The sequence below is a fragment of the Colossoma macropomum genome, unplaced genomic scaffold, assembly GCF_904425465.1.
Source record: "Colossoma macropomum unplaced genomic scaffold, Colossoma_macropomum, whole genome shotgun sequence".
Lineage (NCBI taxonomy): Eukaryota > Metazoa > Chordata > Actinopteri > Characiformes > Serrasalmidae > Colossoma > Colossoma macropomum.
Window position 1 is genome coordinate 17,229,537 of NW_023494784.1, and position 19,039 is coordinate 17,248,575.

At 40.0% G+C, this 19,039-nt stretch overlaps 1 protein-coding gene across 3 annotated transcripts in view; it reads right to left on the reverse strand.

Annotated features, from left to right (window-relative positions):
* klf12b (Kruppel-like factor 12b) overlaps window positions 1-19,039 on the reverse strand; it is a 58,572-nt gene that overhangs the window by 12,838 nt on the left and 26,695 nt on the right. For all 3 annotated transcript variants that reach the window (XM_036580635.1, XM_036580549.1, XM_036580474.1), the window contains exons 3-4: window positions 12,197-12,698; window positions 3,087-3,222 (exon numbers count right to left, since the gene is read on the reverse strand). In XM_036580635.1, the coding sequence (XP_036436528.1) occupies window positions 3,087-3,222; window positions 12,197-12,698 (638 nt within the window). The remainder of the gene's footprint in view (window positions 1-3,086; window positions 3,223-12,196; window positions 12,699-19,039) is intronic.

Sequence of the window (19,039 nt, forward strand, 5' to 3'; positions counted from 1 at the left end):
GAGTGATTTGGGATTCAAAGGATAAAAATTATTACAGAAGAGGAGACGCGATGTTCGCGATGGACTTGTTGTGCTATGGGCAATAACCATAACTGCTGCTTAAACATTCATTTTCAATGGTTAACATACAAACAAAAGATAAAAAATGTAAATATATAGTAAAGAACCCTGGATAGATAGATAAAAAAACAGATATTTTGACAGAAAAAAGAATGGCAATGACATTTGGAAAAAACATCAAAAGAAGATAAAATGCTGTAAATGTATATATTACGAATGATCTTATAATGAGAAATATACGATGTATCAAATAGATTCACTGAAATTATATTGCAGGCAACTCACAACTTGCAACTAGTTGCATGAAAGTTTCACCATGTAAAGCCAGTGCAGTAGAAGCACAGTAACAAAAACAGCCCGTTTAATTTTAGAGATAAAGAGCATTTAGGAAATGGTCATGTAATGACAATGTCTGGTACATAAAAATGGGACCACAGGAACAAAAATCAAACACAAGAAAAATGTGGGTTATGGGTCCTTTACGTTAATATAGCTGCACAACTGGCAGCAGTGGAACACTGTCAACAATGTCAGTGCTATAGTGAGGCAGTAACAAACCTACTTGTGCTGTAAATCTTACCTGCTACTTCCCTAACATACTTGATCCAAAAAATTAGGTCATTAACAAGCCCTTCCTGAGTGTTAGAGTGGGGCAAATGCTACAATGTGACGTCTGGGGGCCTGCAGGACTAGTATTGGAACCACTGCAGTAGGGAGAGTTTGCATAGACTGAGCACTGACAGGTCAGAGTTATTTTCATCTCAGTGGGCTGGGTAGTGCCAACCAAGCCCATCACCCACACTCACCCACCACACAGTTGACTGCTGACTGGCACACCCGCAAATATGAGCAAAAATCTCCATCTCAGCTCTCAGTGTTGGGGTAATTTCGCAAAAGTTTAAAAAAAAGGACGCAGAAGGATACTTATTTGGATTTTGTAGTTGGGTGTCTTGTGAGAATACAGTCGCTGTCTTAAGCCAAACATTTGAAAATATTTATAACTCTTATTTTACAGGATAACTGTTTATTTGTTCTGGCCCAATAGGTACGCTATGATATCAGTGTTATTCTTGTAGCCTGACTGGGCATAATGTAATCTCATTTCATGAGCTAGAGTGAACACAGCTGCACTCTCTCTCTCTTTCTCTCTCTCTCTTTCTTTCTTTCTCTCCCCACCCTTTCTCACTTTTGTAAACACCAAAAAAGCACCTCTATGAAACAGCATGTTTTTTTTTTTAAGTCCTGGTTAAACCTTGGCTATGGCGTTCCAGCAGGGGCAAAGTCCCTCGTCTGTCTGCAGCACACTCCCAGCAAAGGGAAACATTTACTCTGCGCTGTTCCAGAGGACTCTGACACACAGCAGAATCCTGGAATAGTTTCCAAGCAGTTTGCCTAAATAACAAGCGGCCGGCGCAGGCCTGGCCAAGGAAACGCCACAGAGTTTACGAGAGGAGATGGGGCCAGCGCTCTCACGGAAGCCCCCCGGGCTGCATGGGACCAGGGCAATGTCTCTAATGAGGAGAGATGCCTTCACTCATCTCAGCCACATGACAACTAGTGCTGCCAACAGTGGAGAAGTTGGTCATGCAGGGTTTTGCAGTATTTTGCAAAAAGTCCTTCATCTACACTCTTAAAAATAAAGAGAGCTTTTTGGAATTACTTTTAGTTTCCTAAAGAGCCTTTTAGAAATGTTATGTTTTTAAGAAACTTGTAAAGTTTCTACCAGTTTAACATTTTACAGATAGTACTTTTGGTTTCCTAAGAACCTTTAAACTGACAATTCTTTAAAGAACCATTTTTGTAAATTAGATGTGCAGATAAGAACCTTCTTTAAGATTAAAGAACCTCTGCATTATGTAAAGGCTGTACAAATTTAAGAGTGTTTCTGAATGGTTTCCCTATGCAGCATGAAGAACATTCACATACTGTAGAAAATGCAATGAAATAGGAACAAGAGGAACAACAATACAAAAATAATTAAATAACTAGTATTTAATGTTAGTAAGCATTAGAAAAAGAATGAACTTCATGATGGCACTTCTTGGTTCCTTTTTGAAGTGCCTTGCAATACGCTTTTAAAAATAAAAGGGTTCTTTGGACCCAAAAAGATTCGCTTTTGATTCCTTAAAGAACCTTTCGGTTGATGGTTCCACCAGAACCATTTTTGTAAATGAGATGCGTGCATGTGTAAAGAATTCTCTTTAGGCTTAAAGACCCTCCACATAAGTTTCTACCAGTTTAACATTTTTCCTAGAACTAAGCCAAGAACAATTTAGAAAACTTTGTTTTTCAGAGCGTTCCTAAATGGTTCCCCTCTGCATGAAGAACCACCTTAACATACTAGAGGGCACTTAACATAGTGTAGCAAAATAACAAATAATTAGAAAACAATTCAATAATTATCTATGATTAAATAAATCATTCAATAATAAAATAATAACTGAAGACTAACAGGACCTTCAGCATGGATCCCTTTTAATGTGTGTTGCACTACACTCTTAAAAATGAAAGGGGTTTCTTTTGGGGCAAAGCCATTAAATGACCCCATCTGGCTCCCTTAAAATCTTTCAGTGGCTGGTTCTTTAAAGAGCCATTTTTGTAAATGAAAATGAAAAGTTAAAGAACCTCCATGTATGGTAAAAGTTCTATAATAATTACAGGTTTTTCCAACTCAGGAACCTTTTTTTTTCTTTTTGAAGTGTGCTGAAGTTACAGTAAATTATCAAAAGAAAAAAAAAGGAGTTACAGTAAAGCGTTTAAAGGACTGCTCACAATGTGTAGGCAAAGCCGAATAGAATGGAGGCAAAAATAGAATACAGTTCAAGTATGGTATGCATCATTCTCAGGAGGACGCATAATGGCTACTCTGCTACAATATGTGTACACTCCCACTCACTTTTTTTACTTTTTTGTTGTTTTAGCAGACTCAACATTAGTCAGAGAGGACAGATTGGTTTTAAAGTATGGGTGAGGATATGTGTGTGTGTATGTGCGGGTGTGTGTGTGCGTTTAGCAGTCATACTCACTCCTGCACTGCTCGTGCTATAGACAGCGCGGTGGATCCTGTTTCATTAACACTGTCCAAGGTTACATTTGGCAGGTCGTCATCATCACTGTCACTTTTGATTTGTCTTGGCGACAAGCCGTTGGGGTCTGTTTGTGCTGCCATTGGGGGGAGCAAGACAAAGAGTACGTTAGTTACACAGTCATCTATTACACTCTATAAACTTACAGCACAGCATGTACACTTACAGTTACACTGCACCCTTAAAGGTACTGGAAGTTTTCTTTGCAGCCACTTTTTGTTCCATAAAGACACTACAGTACCCCAGATGTGTGTGCGTGAATAACTTTTATGAAGTTTAAAAAACTTTCACATGTAAAGGTTCACGTATGTAAAGGTTCTTTCTGTGCCACTAAATTAAATCTCTTTTTTCTCCAAGACCCGTACAGAAACTTTATTTTTAAGAGCATTTGGGTCTTCTGATTCAAGCAGTGGTCAAAAGGTAAAGACTAGAGGGCAAATGTGTCACTGCCCCAATGCCAGAGTGAGTAATCATGAGGGTCAGGAGGAAGGCTGTTATAGTTTTGCGCTGGCTGCTGTGAGCTAAGAACATATCACTGACGTCCGAAAAAAAAAAAAACACACAAACAAACAAAAACATCTCATTTGAGCACAGCAGCTGCCCTTAATCCATTCATGTTCCAGGTTTATTTCATACAAATGATTATTATTTAGTAACTCCAGGGACTTCAATGCAAACTAATGGAGATGTTCTTAGGTTATATTAGTGTGTCATAAAACTCTGGGCTAAATGGCAGGCCCATGGCTTGTAAAAGGATTAACACTGTGTGATAATTTTAATGAAGAACAGACCAATAAAAATGCTCCAAAATCCTATCTATTTTCATGAACTTATATTATATTATATGACGACATATAAATGCACACATATACAAGAACACACATACAAACTATAAATGTCACAACTAATTTGTAACGGTTCCACCCTGGTTTGCTGATGTAATTGGTGAGCTAATGAATCTGGTAGAGTGGTAAGATATCGGCCTGTTCAAACCCAGTGTGGTGTTACGAAACTGGTGCTGGCTGACAGAACAGGCAGTGTTCTACAGCATTGCTGAACAGTGTAGCAGCTACATACTTGGATCACATGAACAACAGTGCAAAAAGCAAAGGGAAGGGAAGAATATCTTTCATTTTATTACTAGCTGGTTAGCTTGGTTACTTCATAATAGAAAATAAATGAGAGCAGGCAATGAAAATGATGAACAGAATAAAAAAAAAAGTAGCTAGCTTACTAGATCCGAAGACTTAGAAGAGAAAATCTACTCAATTATTACCAAAAATTGGTAAACTGAAAGACAAAACAGTGTTGCTGTATATCTTTTATTCATGAATAAAGTAAAATAATTTTTACATTACTACTTTCCAACTCCTCTTTATCCCTTAAATTTAAACAGGCTGTTTTTGTTACTGTGCCTTTAAGACTGATTATATGTAAATGAGCTCTATTGTCATTGGCTGCCCTGTATTGTATCTCATTCAAAAAGTAGTCCATGTTAAAACACTTATCATTACTTCAGTATTAATGGGTGGGGCTAAACTGCTGTAGGTTCAACACCTTGGTTTTACAAAAACATCAACTTCAGAATGGGCTGTTTTAGCAGCCTCCTTTTCATATATGGGCTATACGGACTAGAGAGTGAAATTTTACTTGTGTTGAAATACTACATCAAACTCAGCAGCAAATTTATATGCATGTCTTCACTTCTGTGCGTAAAATCATGTCCACGCCTAGGTTTGTATATTCTTGTCTTGTGTCACCCCCTTGCATAGTCAGTCATGCACCAGCGTCATGATTACTATCAGTGTCCCCTGAGACTAACAGTAGCGTCCTCTGTGATTAGGCATGCTAGCGGAGCGCAGGCTGCTGGAGGATCGGCTGTAGGCAGCAGCAACTCTCAACTCCCTCTCAGTGAGCATGTTGTGCCTGTTCTGAGGCCAGTGCTGGTGCTGCTGTCTCTCTATCAGCCCCTGGTCAGTGTGTTGTCCCTGCACGTCACCAGCGTAGCCCATTAACACACTATCACAGCCTCCTCCACCCAGTCTGAGCAGAAAGACATGGTCCAGTCCTGCCAGCGTTCCACCCACTCCCGTTTATCTGCAGGGTGGCGCCCCGCCAGTCATGCTGAGAAAGTCCGGACAAAAACACAAGCCAAAACTCTGAGGTCAGAGGTCAGCGGGACACTCGCTCTGATTTACTGAGTCAGTTTGAAGACGTTAGTTAATGGAGTCAACCTCTTAAACTGCAAGTATATTACTGAGTTATTAATCTTAAGACTTATTATTGAAGAGTGGCCAGTAGCCTTGAAAGTAACCCACAGGAAAGACATATCAAGAAAAGAGATCTCCCTAATATCTCTAGTCTCTTCTAGACAACAGTGAGATCAGATGGAAAGACAAAGTCCTAAACAAAAGAGCCCAGTGACCTCACTTGTGTCTCCTCTTGAGTTTTAATAGAGAGCTCAATAAAGTAACACATTGTGATCAGATTTGCCAAGATAATAATGCTCACCTTCATCTGCAACTGAACTCTAATCTTTCTCCTTTTTGTCTAATTCTATTTATCCTAAAGAATTTTATGAGAATCACAATTCTAAGCCATCACAGAGCAACGTTTGAGCGATAAAAGTTTCCTCTGGAAAGAGCAGCGCTCCAGCAACTGGAAGGCTGTGGGTTCAAATCCCACAGCTGGATCAATAAAGTATAACTCTGCATCATTACAGCAATCACTATAATGGTAACTACTAGGTACATTGCAGTACTGTTAAAATAAACTGAATGTTTAAAAAGCACATAAAACACAATAATATCATTTTACTGCAGGTATTGTATTAATGGACTTTTCATGGATCCCCATATAATAAAACAACTACTTAAATATAAAAACATTACCAGCACTATGTAATCATGTGCTGTCTTGGTGTACACTTTTCAGTGCAGCAGCATTCACTTCCACCATGACTTTTTAGAAACATGCTAAATGTAGACAATTTTGGAAATCATTTGAAATTGAAATTATATCAGCTACAATCTGAATGGGGTGTTTTTGCCTCTTTTTTTTTGGCTGATTTATGTAGCTACATTATGATGAGTGTGTTTGCGCTGTATTTGAATTCTGCTGCTACACCTGTACCAAAATGTCCTAACATAATTATGTATGAGTCATTGTGCTGAATAGGCAACTCCCTCTTTCTTTCAATGTAGCACTTTGTTTATCTCATTTTATTTAAATAGGCAACTGTTTTTTATTAATGAATTTAAACAGCCAGTTTAACCCAGTTGAATTAAAGGACAAATAATTCTATTTATATACTGACTTTGGCTACCAGAAGGCACTGGAAATGTGCTAGTGTGTTTTATGTGTTCATTCAGCAGATATGGAATTCACCATAAAAATTCAAGACTGGTGCTGCCTGAAATAATTCATAAAATCAGTAATCGCCCCATTTATTGTAACTACTATGAAACTAATATAAGTCACATAGTTGAAGGAGAAGTATGGACATATGGGCCCACATATGAGCTTTTTAAGAATAAGGGGTTAAATTAACAAATGAAAAAGGCCTACACAGACTCTCCTGCCATGATTTAGAAAACTAGTGTATTCAGTTCTGTGATGCACCAGATGAGATTTACCAGAGGCCAAAGAATGACTAAAACAAGCATGAACCTCTCAACATGTAGGCGAGAACAGGGTTGGCTGGCAGAGGGGTTGGGTGACACAGTGTTAATTTCTAGGTCAACAGGGAGAATTCTTACAAACACATAAGACAAAATGATTGCCCTCATGGCAATAAGCTACATTTTGATATAGAATTTAAAACATAACTAAATTTAGCTAGCTAACATGAAGTAAATATAGAGTGTTCTGATAGGGACAATGGGTGAGATTGGTATGATAGGGGCTATGGGTGAGATAACAGGGTATGTATATATATGGGTCAATGACAAATCCTTTTTAAAAAGACATGATGTGCATGTTTATATCTGCATGTGTATTTATATCTATGTGCATTTTATATCTTCAATATAGTTTTATCAAAGCTTTTAATTGTCTTTCTCAGTTGTGAAAACTGGTCTGATTGCGCCTGACTTTTCAGACTAATTTCAAATTAAACAGGCATGTACTTAGACACCTTCTACTTAGAAACCTTTGTCCTTGAACTTGAGTTTATATTTACATTTTTTAAAAGAAAATATTAAAATAATACACATTTTCATGGTTTTCCTGAGGTCATACCACCAGACACAGTAAACTGAACCATTCTAACCATGCTTCAAAAATGACATTTTTTCCAAAATTTGTGAAAGGGCTACGGACCTCAGCATTGCACAATTAAGGCCATTTGGGTCTTCTTTAGAATTCAATACATTGGCCCCTTTTTTTGTAAAAGCATGTCAAATTAAAAGTGCCTTGTGCTTATTTTAAAGTTTTCAAACATAAAATCATGTCAAACTATTTTATTTAGAATTTTATATAACTGAATTATCTTGATAGTTTAGTTAATCAACATATATGGCTGGAACGATTGCACCACCTGACATTTTTAGACTTTTAGAGGCAAAAAGTAAATGAACAATTAAATAATTTGATAAATGTCATATCAGTGACCCATATGGCCATGGTCAGAGAAAACCTTGCTTGTCTATTTTTCTAGTTTTTTTTGATAGAATTTGAAAACTCCAAAACTACAGCTGTCCTTTACATTCAGTTTCTAATAAGTTGTTCTTACCTCTAGGCTGTTTGGTCATTTGATGATAAATCTCAAAATGAAAATAGCATAAAGTTGAACTCAAATTATTATGTTTTAAAATATGACATTTATTTGTAAACATTTAACTTTTATTTTATTTTTAATTCACTAGCTAGAAAACAGACACAATGAATTGTGTTGTTTTATTACAGGCTATTAAAAGAAAAAAAGGTTTTACATTGGCAAAGTGGAGAGTTAAATTATCCTGATTATTGTCCTTCTTAACGTCCTTCAAAACAAGACAATGACATGAAAGATTTCAACTGTTTCATTCATTCAAAAATGGTAACTGCTTGCCAATCAACATTTTTTTTGTGGTCTGGTTTAAATAAAAAGCTGTGTTTGTTTCTTTCTTCTTTGAAACTACAGTTTTTTAATGCTGTGCCAACCATCCACATAACACAAGTGCTCCACATGAATGTGGCTGTGAAGGCACTAATTCCAGGAAATCTTTCTGACATTGAAAGCAAAAATGTTCAACTTCAATTTGCTGCCAGCTAGGTTATCCTAATGTATGGTATGAGAGTGAAGACTGTGCCAACCAACTCCGCTCTCCCACAACCACATTCATGTAGTCACTAGTTCACTATCATTCTCTATGAACCCTGTCCTCAGTCAGTTGCTGGTGATTTTATGAGGCAGTGTCTCTTCTCATTGACAGCATTGGAGGGGGTGGGTTCTCCGTATCCGAGTAACTTGGAGAGAACAGCCTTGGCTGGAACGTCTAATTTCAGAGTGCCACAAATGCTCAGCAGAACTTCTGACAACTCCTCCAATGAAAGATTCATTGGATGCATTACAAGAGCCCGGAGCACGTCCCCTCTCACCGAGTCTCCTCTATTCTAGCTAGACACAGCTCAACACAGCGGCCTGCTAACACACACCAGCACACCCCACATCACAGCTCAGTCACTCACATACAGTGGCTAAGAAAAATAGCTCCTATTAGCTTGCGCGTTCCCTCGGAATACCAGTCTGTACATTATGTAAATGTGCACTCGCAGTATTTAAACACTGTGCAATATTGGCTGTGTTTGATTCATGAATTTGCATGAACTATGCTAGCAGAATACCACGCATTATGATAAGTACAAGAAAATACAGCTTTCTCAGGCATGATACTGAACAATGCGCTGAACTGCTTTGTAGTAAGCTGTCCAATTTACCTACACTGTGGGCCAGGAAATTTCGGAAAATGTCCATATAAAGGCGGCGACAAAAGAGGAGTTCATGAGAGGTAGCTAAGCAAACCCCAGGATTTCTTTCTGCTGTTGTTTCCAGCCAAAGCCTGTTTCCATGGTAACCCCACCAGAGACAGAGCTGTAGAGAAGGGCACACACCTCCCTTTAAAAGGATGGCCAACCTGTGTGTGCGTGCATGTGTATGTGTGCGTGTGTGTGGGCGTGTGAGTGTGTGTACAGTGTCCATTCAGCTTCTGACCGTCAGCGCCCTGGACACGGACATCTGCATGTGAACATTTGTTCGAGTCCATGGCTCTGTGTAGGTGCGAGTGTAAGTCCTGTGACACTACATATTTGAAATGAAAGTAATGAGACACTCTTACAGTTCAGGTTCACAATCCAACTGAGCAGCCAAAAGTCAAATTTACACATTTACACGCAAATTTTTATGACCGCCAAAAAAATTGGACAGCATCATATTTACATAGCTAATAACCAAAGGTGGGAAATTCAGGTCCACAAATGTCCAGCTGCCTGGTTCTCAAGTTAGCTCAAAGGTGTTCATGTAGGAATCTGTGGAGAATTTTTACTTTCTCTTGCATTTAATAAAAACACTCATTCGAAGAGGACAAAAAGAAAGAATAAAATGGATCCATGGAGAAGTAACGGCGATAAAGTTATCAGTTTTCAAAGACAGACAGCTGCTAAAATCATTCACTGACTCAAAGCTGAAGTTCTAAAGAAGGTCTGTGTGTGTGTGTGGGTGTGCATGTGTGTTTGTGAAGGAGTTTGAGGCTTCAGCTCGGAGCTCCGAGCATTAAAATCCATGCGCACCAATAATGTTAAAAAAAATGCACCCATTTTTGTATCATCACAAAAACAATTCATTCAAAATAAGCAGTTTAGCTTAGTTTCAATATAAGGTTAGTATGAACTGGGAAGTTAATGGTATGTTTTGGAGCTTTACCAGTGTTTATATACTACATCATACTACATCAAACTTTTATTTGATAAACTTAGTTTATCATGATTGGGCCCTTAAGCAACTTGACACACTGAAGCAAGTGTATAATCATCTGCAGTTTGCACAATGCTCATTGCAGGGGCACGTGTTAGGTATTAGCTACATCAGAATTGTAACTTGAATAATAGACTAAAAAAACAAACTTCGTACACCAAACACGTCTTGGCTGACCGACTGAGAGGGACTTTCTGTCAACTTGATTATTGGCTGAAGCATCGCTTTAACCTTGCTATCACACAGCCATACCATGGCCTGCCACTCTGCAGGCTCCACCCAGGCCTGACCTCGTTTCCCCTGCGCTTCAGTGAATCTCCCTGGGTGGAGCTCATGTTGCTATGTGCCTGAGTGCTTACACTGCCACCCATCTTCAATATCCGCCCCACCCGATTACGCAAACTTTGTTTTTCCTCTCCTTCCTCCCCTCTCCTGCCGTTAAACACCCGACGTTTAAAAAAGCTCTCGTCTTACGCTGCGCCCGGCCATGCCCAGCCCTTTGGGACCAACACTAGTCCCAGATAAACAAGCGGTTTAGTAACAAACAGCTCCCCAGTGCCTGTCTTAGGCCGGACTCCGTTTGATAACAACACCCATCGCTTGGTGGTTTTTGGGCCAGAGCAGTGAAAGAAAGCCCCACCCTGCAGGAAACCGGCTCCAAACAGCAGCCCCAGAGAGCAGCCAGTGAGGTCCTGGACCTGAGGAGCTCTGTGGGAAGCCTGAGATGTGTGCTTTTGATTAGGCCGGGTGGCACAGGGCCGACAGCGGGTCTCCGTTACCTGCACTGGAGGCGATAGCGCTGGGGAAAATCTCACGCTTACGGAAAGTCACTTTCATCTCTCAAATCTCATCTCCGCTCACCAGAAACGCATTAGTGCCTGGAGACACCCGCAGCTCCCAGAAAGTGCAGGAGAGGGTCTTTACTGGAGTTAGAGTGTGTTGACGTTTTCTTGCAAGCCTTTTTTTCTTTTCATGTTCGACCTCAAGTGTGCACTTTGATGCACAAAGACCTAGTCAGGGAGCAGCCAGGGCCAGACAGAAAGAACCTACTGTAAAACTTCAGGACCTGCACAGGCAGCTGAGGACAATCAAGCTCATAACTGTGCATGATTAAAAGATCAGCAGTTGTATGGTGGAAAGGGATAGGGACACTGATGCCTCGTCTGGTGTCTAATACCTCTAATTCCACCCCAGACATCGCTAAATAACCTACTTTCTATATTTCTTTGTTGATTGAAGCTTACTACTGTCGTTTGAAGCTTACTACTGTTATTGGCTGTAGGGCTGCAGTGCTTAATCGACAAAGTCAACAACGTTTCTTATGAAAAATGGATTTTTATTACTGATGTGTCATTTACTCTAAAAAGGCACTCTATGATCATATGATACACAGTCATTTGCAACAGAGTGCAATAAACTAAAGGAAGCACTGGGGGCAATATATTGTTCTATTGTTTCACTGCACCACAAAAGAAGAAATTCCTTGGAACAGATTTAGTTAATGAAAGTGGCAAAAGAAGAGGAACTGAAGAACGCATAACAGAGTAAATGAGTCAATTAATTCATCAATACATAAGTTTAAGTAGTCTAAGCTGCCATCTAAACAACTTAAATTAAGAGCCAATTTAATGGAAAACGATGTAGTTTCTAAACATACTGTTTACTGCCCACACCATACAATTCATATATGGAAGCACAGTTACAAAAACAGCCTGTTTTAAATTCACTGTTTCTGTGATGTCGCAAAAACAAACACATTTCCATGTATCCACCTATTCTATATCCACCGATTCAGCCTACAGCAGTTTAGCTCCACCCATTCATGCTGAAGTTCTAAAGAGCCAATCAGAACAGAGCTCATTTACATACATTGGTCTTAAAAGCACAGTAACAAAAACAGCCTGTTTATTCCTGAGGGATGAAAGACAGGTTGGAAAATGGTCAGGCAAAAATCGATCATGACCCTTTTTTGGTACATAAAAAGTGGACCTCAATGAAAACTAATAATAAAATGCAAGAAAAAATTAGGGTATGTGTCCTTGAAATCACAATCTAATCAGGCATGAAACGACTCATAAAGTGCTGAGTGGTCCCTCACCTTTGCCCTTGGCCTCGTCCACAAGAGGTAACATGATGGTGGAGTTGAGGTGGTTTGAGGGCGAGCGCACTGCCGTAGTGTACATGAGTGGCAGTGACTGCACGACCACCGGGATGCGATGCACCTGGCTGGCCAGTTTGCTGGGGCTTGAGGGCGGCACCGGGTGGATGATGTGCAAAAACGGCTGGCCTCGGACTCCTGGGGGAGAGCCTACCAGAGGCCCTGGTGTCAACACCGACGGCATGCCCGAAGAGACGGAGGCGATGACGGAGGGCGAGGATGAGGACGATGAAGAGGAGGATGAAGGAGAGAAGGCAGAGGTGATGGGAGAGCCGGTAGCAGAAGGGGGTGATGGCCGAGCCTTGTTGATCGACAGATCTACGGGCTCAGTCTGAGTTTGGAACTGCTCAGAAGAGAGGAGGTCTTCTGGTGGCTCTGCCTTCACTTTGCTCAGGAAGAGGGGCACGGCCTCCATATCAGGGTAACTGTGTACTCTAGGGGACTGTGGGAGACAGAGATATTCAGATTACAGATGCCATAACCTATTACTAAGATGTTCTCCTAGATAGTAATCCAATATGCTTCAAAACAAGCAACAGTACTTGTTCTATTACAAATATAATAATAAAACTCACACAAATTGTACTTTTGTACTTTGAAGTCAATGAATGCATTCAGTCGAGACATGATTGCTGCTGGCTTTTTAAGCTTTGCACTGGAGCTACAAAGCTAATTAAGCTAACCAGTAGAGATGGCACCGATGCGATACCAGGCATTGTTTGTAGTGTTTAAAGAAAAAGTGGCACCTTGGTATCTATATTAAGAAGTAGCTTACATGACCGAAGGCTTATACCGCCACGGTTAGCATCACGCAAAACGCATGTCTAAATTGTTAAGCAATTATTAATTTAGCTCAGACATACTTGCTTCTAACAGGATATACATATCTTGTTAATCCTTATAATCCTGTTATGCTTATAACAGGATACTTGTAACAGGATGTGATTTCTGACACTGTATGACACCATTTAAAAAAATAGAATTCAAGACACCTGCAAATGTGTTTTACAATAGGGGCGCAAAAATTTTAAACAGCATATACGTGTAACACACTGCAACATGATGCACAATAATGTACCAATTTTTAATTTTAATAATGTACATCAAACAGAGCATGTCATAACATGCCATAATGAGGTAAGACATACAATACACCGATCAGGCATAACATTATGACCCCCTCCTTGTTTCTATGCTCATTGTCCATTTTATCAGCTCCACTTACTATATAGGTGCACTTTGTAGTTCTACAATTACAGACTGTAGTCCATCTGTTTCTCTGCATACTTTGTTAGCCCCTTTTACCCTGTTCTTCAGTGATCAGGACCCCCATGGACCCTCACAGAGCAGGTACTATTTGGGTGGTGGATCATTCTCAGCACTGCAGTAACACTGAAGTGGTGGTGTGTTAGTGTGTGTTGTGCTGGTCTGAGTGGATCAGACACAGCAGTGCTACTGGAGTTTTTAAACATCTCAGTGTCACTGCTGGACTGAGAATAGTCCATTAACCAAAAATATCCAGTCAACAGCGTCCTGTGGGCAGCGTCCTGTGACCACCAATGAGGGAACTAGAGGATGATTAGCTCATACTGTACAGCAAGAGATGAGCTATCATCAGCTATCTCTGGCTTTTTCACAAAGGGTGGACCAACAACGCAGGTGCACCTAATAGAGTGGACAGTGAGTGGACACAGTGTTTTAAAACTCCAGTAGCACTGTTGTGTCTGATCCACTCGTATCACCACCACACATACATACGCACCACCACCACGTCAGTGTTTCTGCAGTGCTGAGAATGATCCACCACCCAAATAGTACCTGCTCTGTGAGGGTCCATGGGGGTCCTGACCACCGAAGAACAGAGTAAAAGGGGGCTAACAAAGTATGCAGAGAAACAGATGGACTACAGTCTGTAATTGTAGAACTACAAAGTGCACCTATATAGTAAGTGGAGCTGATAAAATGGACAATGAGAGTAGAAACAAGGAGATGGTCATAATGTTATGCCTGATTGGTGTATATACATATAACTGACATACCACACTACCGCTGTATGCCCTGATTTATTTGCTTTTTCTTATTCTGAAAGTACTTTATTCAAATGAGCTGAGCAATATCACACTGCTGATATGTTGCGCAGTAACCAATTGGGTTACACCCACAGTCAAGCTACATGCTGAGATTCAATACTTGAATGTACACAGAGCAGGAGATATAATGGTTTAAAGGACAACAAATGTATTCAAAACATGGGACGGTGTTACCTAAAAACAACATTAGGGTGCTTTGGTGCTCCAAACTAAACCTGCAACTCTGCATCTCTAACTCTTAAAACTCTAACTCTAACTCTATCTTAACTCTAACTCTATCTAAAGTTCCTTGTGTTTTAGCAGCACACCCCCCAAAGCATCCAACAGTTGGCAAGGAAAGCGACTTGGCCTGCAGTAATGAAAATGCATTACCTTAAACAGTGCATGGCACTGCAGATTTTGAAAATAGATAAAAATAAAATTGAATATAAATATCATAATATAAATACTATATAAAAAAAACAAAATAAAATACAAACTACACCCTAAAATAAGCACACATAGGTCGTTACTAGGCTCGAATTATATTCATGTTTAGTTCTTTTTTTTACTATTTTTAGCAGTCAGCACCCCCACTTCCCTGATGTATCTGCTATGCTACATACTTTTATCCATCTTGTCTGTGTGACAAGTTATCCATGCCATGGGGACTAATACACCCCCAAACCATGACAGACCCTTGCTTTTGAACTTTATGCCGGTAACAATCTGGGTTGTCCTTTTCTTCCTTGGCCCGGAGGATACAACGTCCATTATTTCCATAAAAAATCTGAAAGGTTGGACCATAGGACCACAATACATGTGTCTATTGTAGACTGTGCAGTCTATTTCAGATAAGCTTGAGCCTAGAGAAGCTGGCAGTGTTTCTGGATGTTGCTGACATATGACTTCCACTGTGTACAGTACAGTCTTAACCTTATAGTCTTAAGCAAGGCTGTTTTCGAGATGCTAATTTATTTTAGTGATGTGTTTTCACAGCCATAAAGAAAACTGATTGAATGATTATATAGATTGTATAGATTGTATTGATAGTCAAACTTATATTCCTTTGCCAACTTGGTAGCCCAAGTTCAATCCCATGCTAACTGAAATAACTTTGACAGAACACAAATCTCATTCAGGACTGAGGACTCAGCAATTTATTTCAATGTTTTATACTAAATTCTTATAAATTTACAGCTGTTCATAACTTGTAGGAATCCGCTAAAGTTTAATGAATCAATTAGCTAGCTTGCTGTCTCCATTTGTTTCTGTATCTCGACTAAATGAGTAACTGAGGATGTCCTCAGGTTCTTCACCTGAATGTTGCTCAACAGTCAAACCTATAGCCAAACAAATTCATGTGTATTTATCTATTTTGCTTCATTTAACTGTTACATTTCAAAGAAAAGGGATGCCACTGCGAAAGTGTGTGTGGGGGGTGTGGCTATGTTCAGCCTTTAGCCAGGTAACATTACCTGGATATCATGTCTATCGTTAAGTAATTTTGTTTAAAACAATGACAAACAAGCCTCTGACTCAGAAATCTATCAGGAATCTATGAGGGAGTTCTAGAGGTCTTTTGGGGTCCACAGGGTTAACAAAAGACGACGCTTCGAATACTAAATAAGGAAACGAAAACCAACATAACGAATGAATACTTGAGTATTCCAATTATTCGGGCCAGCCCTAGTTGTAATAACACAGAGCTGGCAGGGGTGGCGTCTGCAGCGGTTGTGTGTCTGTCCTGCTTCTCCTCACTCTCACTGCGACTCATCCCTCATGGCTCCACTCATATCTCCACTAAATCTGCTCTCCACTGCTGCAAAAACATCATATGGGCCCAATTTCCTGACCTGCTTTGGCACTGTCACGTGCCTCAGAGGAGCTGTGCGCTGGTGGCTCAGTCAGCACGTCCCCCCAGCCCCCCAAGCTTAAACTCTCTCTCGGACACTCACGCACACTCCCTATAACTGACACTATCTTCACTCCAAAACCAAAACCGACTCTGCTCGCTCAGGCAGCCTGGCTATCACTAGATGCTATCGTCTTCATGCAAACGTTCAAAACACATATTTGTGTGAGATATTTGTTGACCACCTCACACAAGGCAAAAAATACCTAACCTTGTTTACAAAACCCTCAGCATTTCTGAAGAAGTTCCAAATCATCTGCTCTAAGAAATCTTAAAAGGGCTGGAAATTTGAACCACAAAGGACAACAATGTGGAGGGCAAACCAGTCTGTCAACAGTAAAGTCTTGAATGCTGTACAGTGCAGGTCTCTGCAGCCTCTGGCCAAAGCGCAGTGGAGCAATGCAGGAGATGATCACCCTTAGAGTGTCAGATAATCATGACAGAGTAGCTCATTAAATGCACGGGGAAAAGTTCTCAAATCTTCACGGCAGCTAGGATTAACATGCTGGAGGAGGATCACGCTGGTGCACTGTTTTTGCATTATGGAGTGATTTCAGGCCTAAAGAAAATCTAACAGGCCTGTGAATCAGCAGCATGCAGCACAATGAAACTGCTTCTGAGGCCAAAAGACTACTACTGGGGCATCCAACGCCTGTGACGTGATTTACAAACACACGGGTTATTCAGTTAGAAGTCAGAGGGCATTGTCACAGGTCAAGACCCTTGACCTCTAGGTCAGGATTACAATACTTAGTTGATTGGACAGGGAGAAAAGCCTGCACTATTCTCAGAACAAAGACCAGCCCTTCACACTGATGAGTTAGACAATACCCCTAACAATCCCTCAGTAGCAGTTTAGTCCTTTTCAGTACAACAGAGGTCAACTTGAATTTTCCACCAGGCCTATCTTTCACATGTAGGCAGTTTGCATGCTTTTGTATAGATTTCAAAACCATTTTTCACACTTTTGAACTTGGTGACAAAGGACAGAAGTCTGAATACTCTGAATACTCTGATACTCTGTGTTAGAAGCAAAACTTTGACAAAACCTCACATGGTAACTTTAAACTTTAAAAAACACTGATATATGGTAATTTTGGATTAATCCTGACATGTTCACACAATCTAAAAGGCAGATCTTTTTTTAAATTGTGTAAAACAATAAGAAGGTTTTAATATGGCAGCACATAAATATTTATTAACTCCTTGTTTTGTTGTTCTTTAAGGCAGGCACATGCACAGACTCCAGAAGCTGTTTGAGCTCCTGTCCTGTTGACTGTACAAGTGCCTTCTTGGTTGGCATGTATACTAATTATGCTGTATATGACCATTTTTCGAGATTCGTTTTAGTGAGGCCTAGCTTAGCATCGCCCTGGGAATAGAGCTACTCAGAAGCTTGGATTCCACAAGCTTTATCGCTCTTGAGCGCCCTCTCATGGATGTATGTCACCATAGGGCTGTCAATCCTGCCAATAAAGCAACAATAATCTCTTTAGATCACATTGCATAATGTGGTTACTTTGAACAATGACAAAACAAACGGCAGCAAGAGGTGCTACTTATCAGCTAAACCTTTTTATGGTGGTGCTACTGGAGCAGAGACAAAATTGCACTTGGGCCCCTAAAATCTATACTAGACCCCTCATATAGGTACTGACACATTGCACACCCATGACTGACGGAAAGATCCAATTTCTCAACAACATACCTCACCAGTTAGCTTCCATCTAACTACACAGTCACTTCTATTTATTCATAATGCATCTCTAAAATCTTAAATAGGCAGTTTTATTTAAACATTTAGGCTTGATGCTTGCTGGTGGAGTAGCACAACTTCGGAGCATCAACTTGTTTAAGACAAAACAATTGAGAGTAAGCAAGCAAATTAGTATCATCTTTAATTCACGTTTTTTTCAATTTTTGTTTGGTGGGGTCAGTACATTTTTTTCCCTGAGGTCCACTTACAATATTTGTGTGGTTTTACACACCAAAATATCCATAATTTATTTTTACATGCCCAACAATTAAACAGGCTGTTTTTGTTACTGTGCTTTTAATACTGATTTATGCAAAGAATCTCTGTTCTGTATTGTACATCATTACAGAACCAGGCAAAAACGCTACTTATAACTTCAACAGTGGGTGGAGCTAAACTGCTGTTGGCTGAATAGGGAGATATGTGTAAATACGTTGGTTTTTGTGGCATTGTAGAAACAACTAATTAATCAAGTTAATTAATCCTTTGCAGTTTTGTTTCTATATATGAAGAGTGAACTGTAGATTTTGAAATTTTAATCATTTTTACATACTACGTCAAACTTTAAAAGATAAATTAATTAGCTGCCTTGAGAAAAACTCAACACTATGTGTGGTTTCCTCTGAAACACGATTAGACTTCTCACTTGATAAGAGTAGTTGCAGTATGTTGTAATATGTAGCATGACTGCTACCTCAGCCACACTACTCACTTCATCTGTTGCACTTTACCTTCCGCACTTATGTAATAACAGATTCCACTCTTCTGGGAAACTTTCTACAAGATTTTGGAGTGTGTCTGTGGGAAATTTCACCCATTCATCTAGAAGAGCATTTGTTAGGTCAGACACTGATGTTGGACGAGAGGGCCTGGCTCCCAATCTCCATTCTAGTTCATCCCAAAAGTGTTTGATGGGTTTAAGGTCAGGGCTCTGTGTGGTCCAGTTAAGTTCTTCCACACCAAAGTCACCCAACCATGCCTTTGCTTTTTGCACTGGGGCACAGTCATGCTGGAATAGAACAGGGTCTTCCCCAAACTGTTCC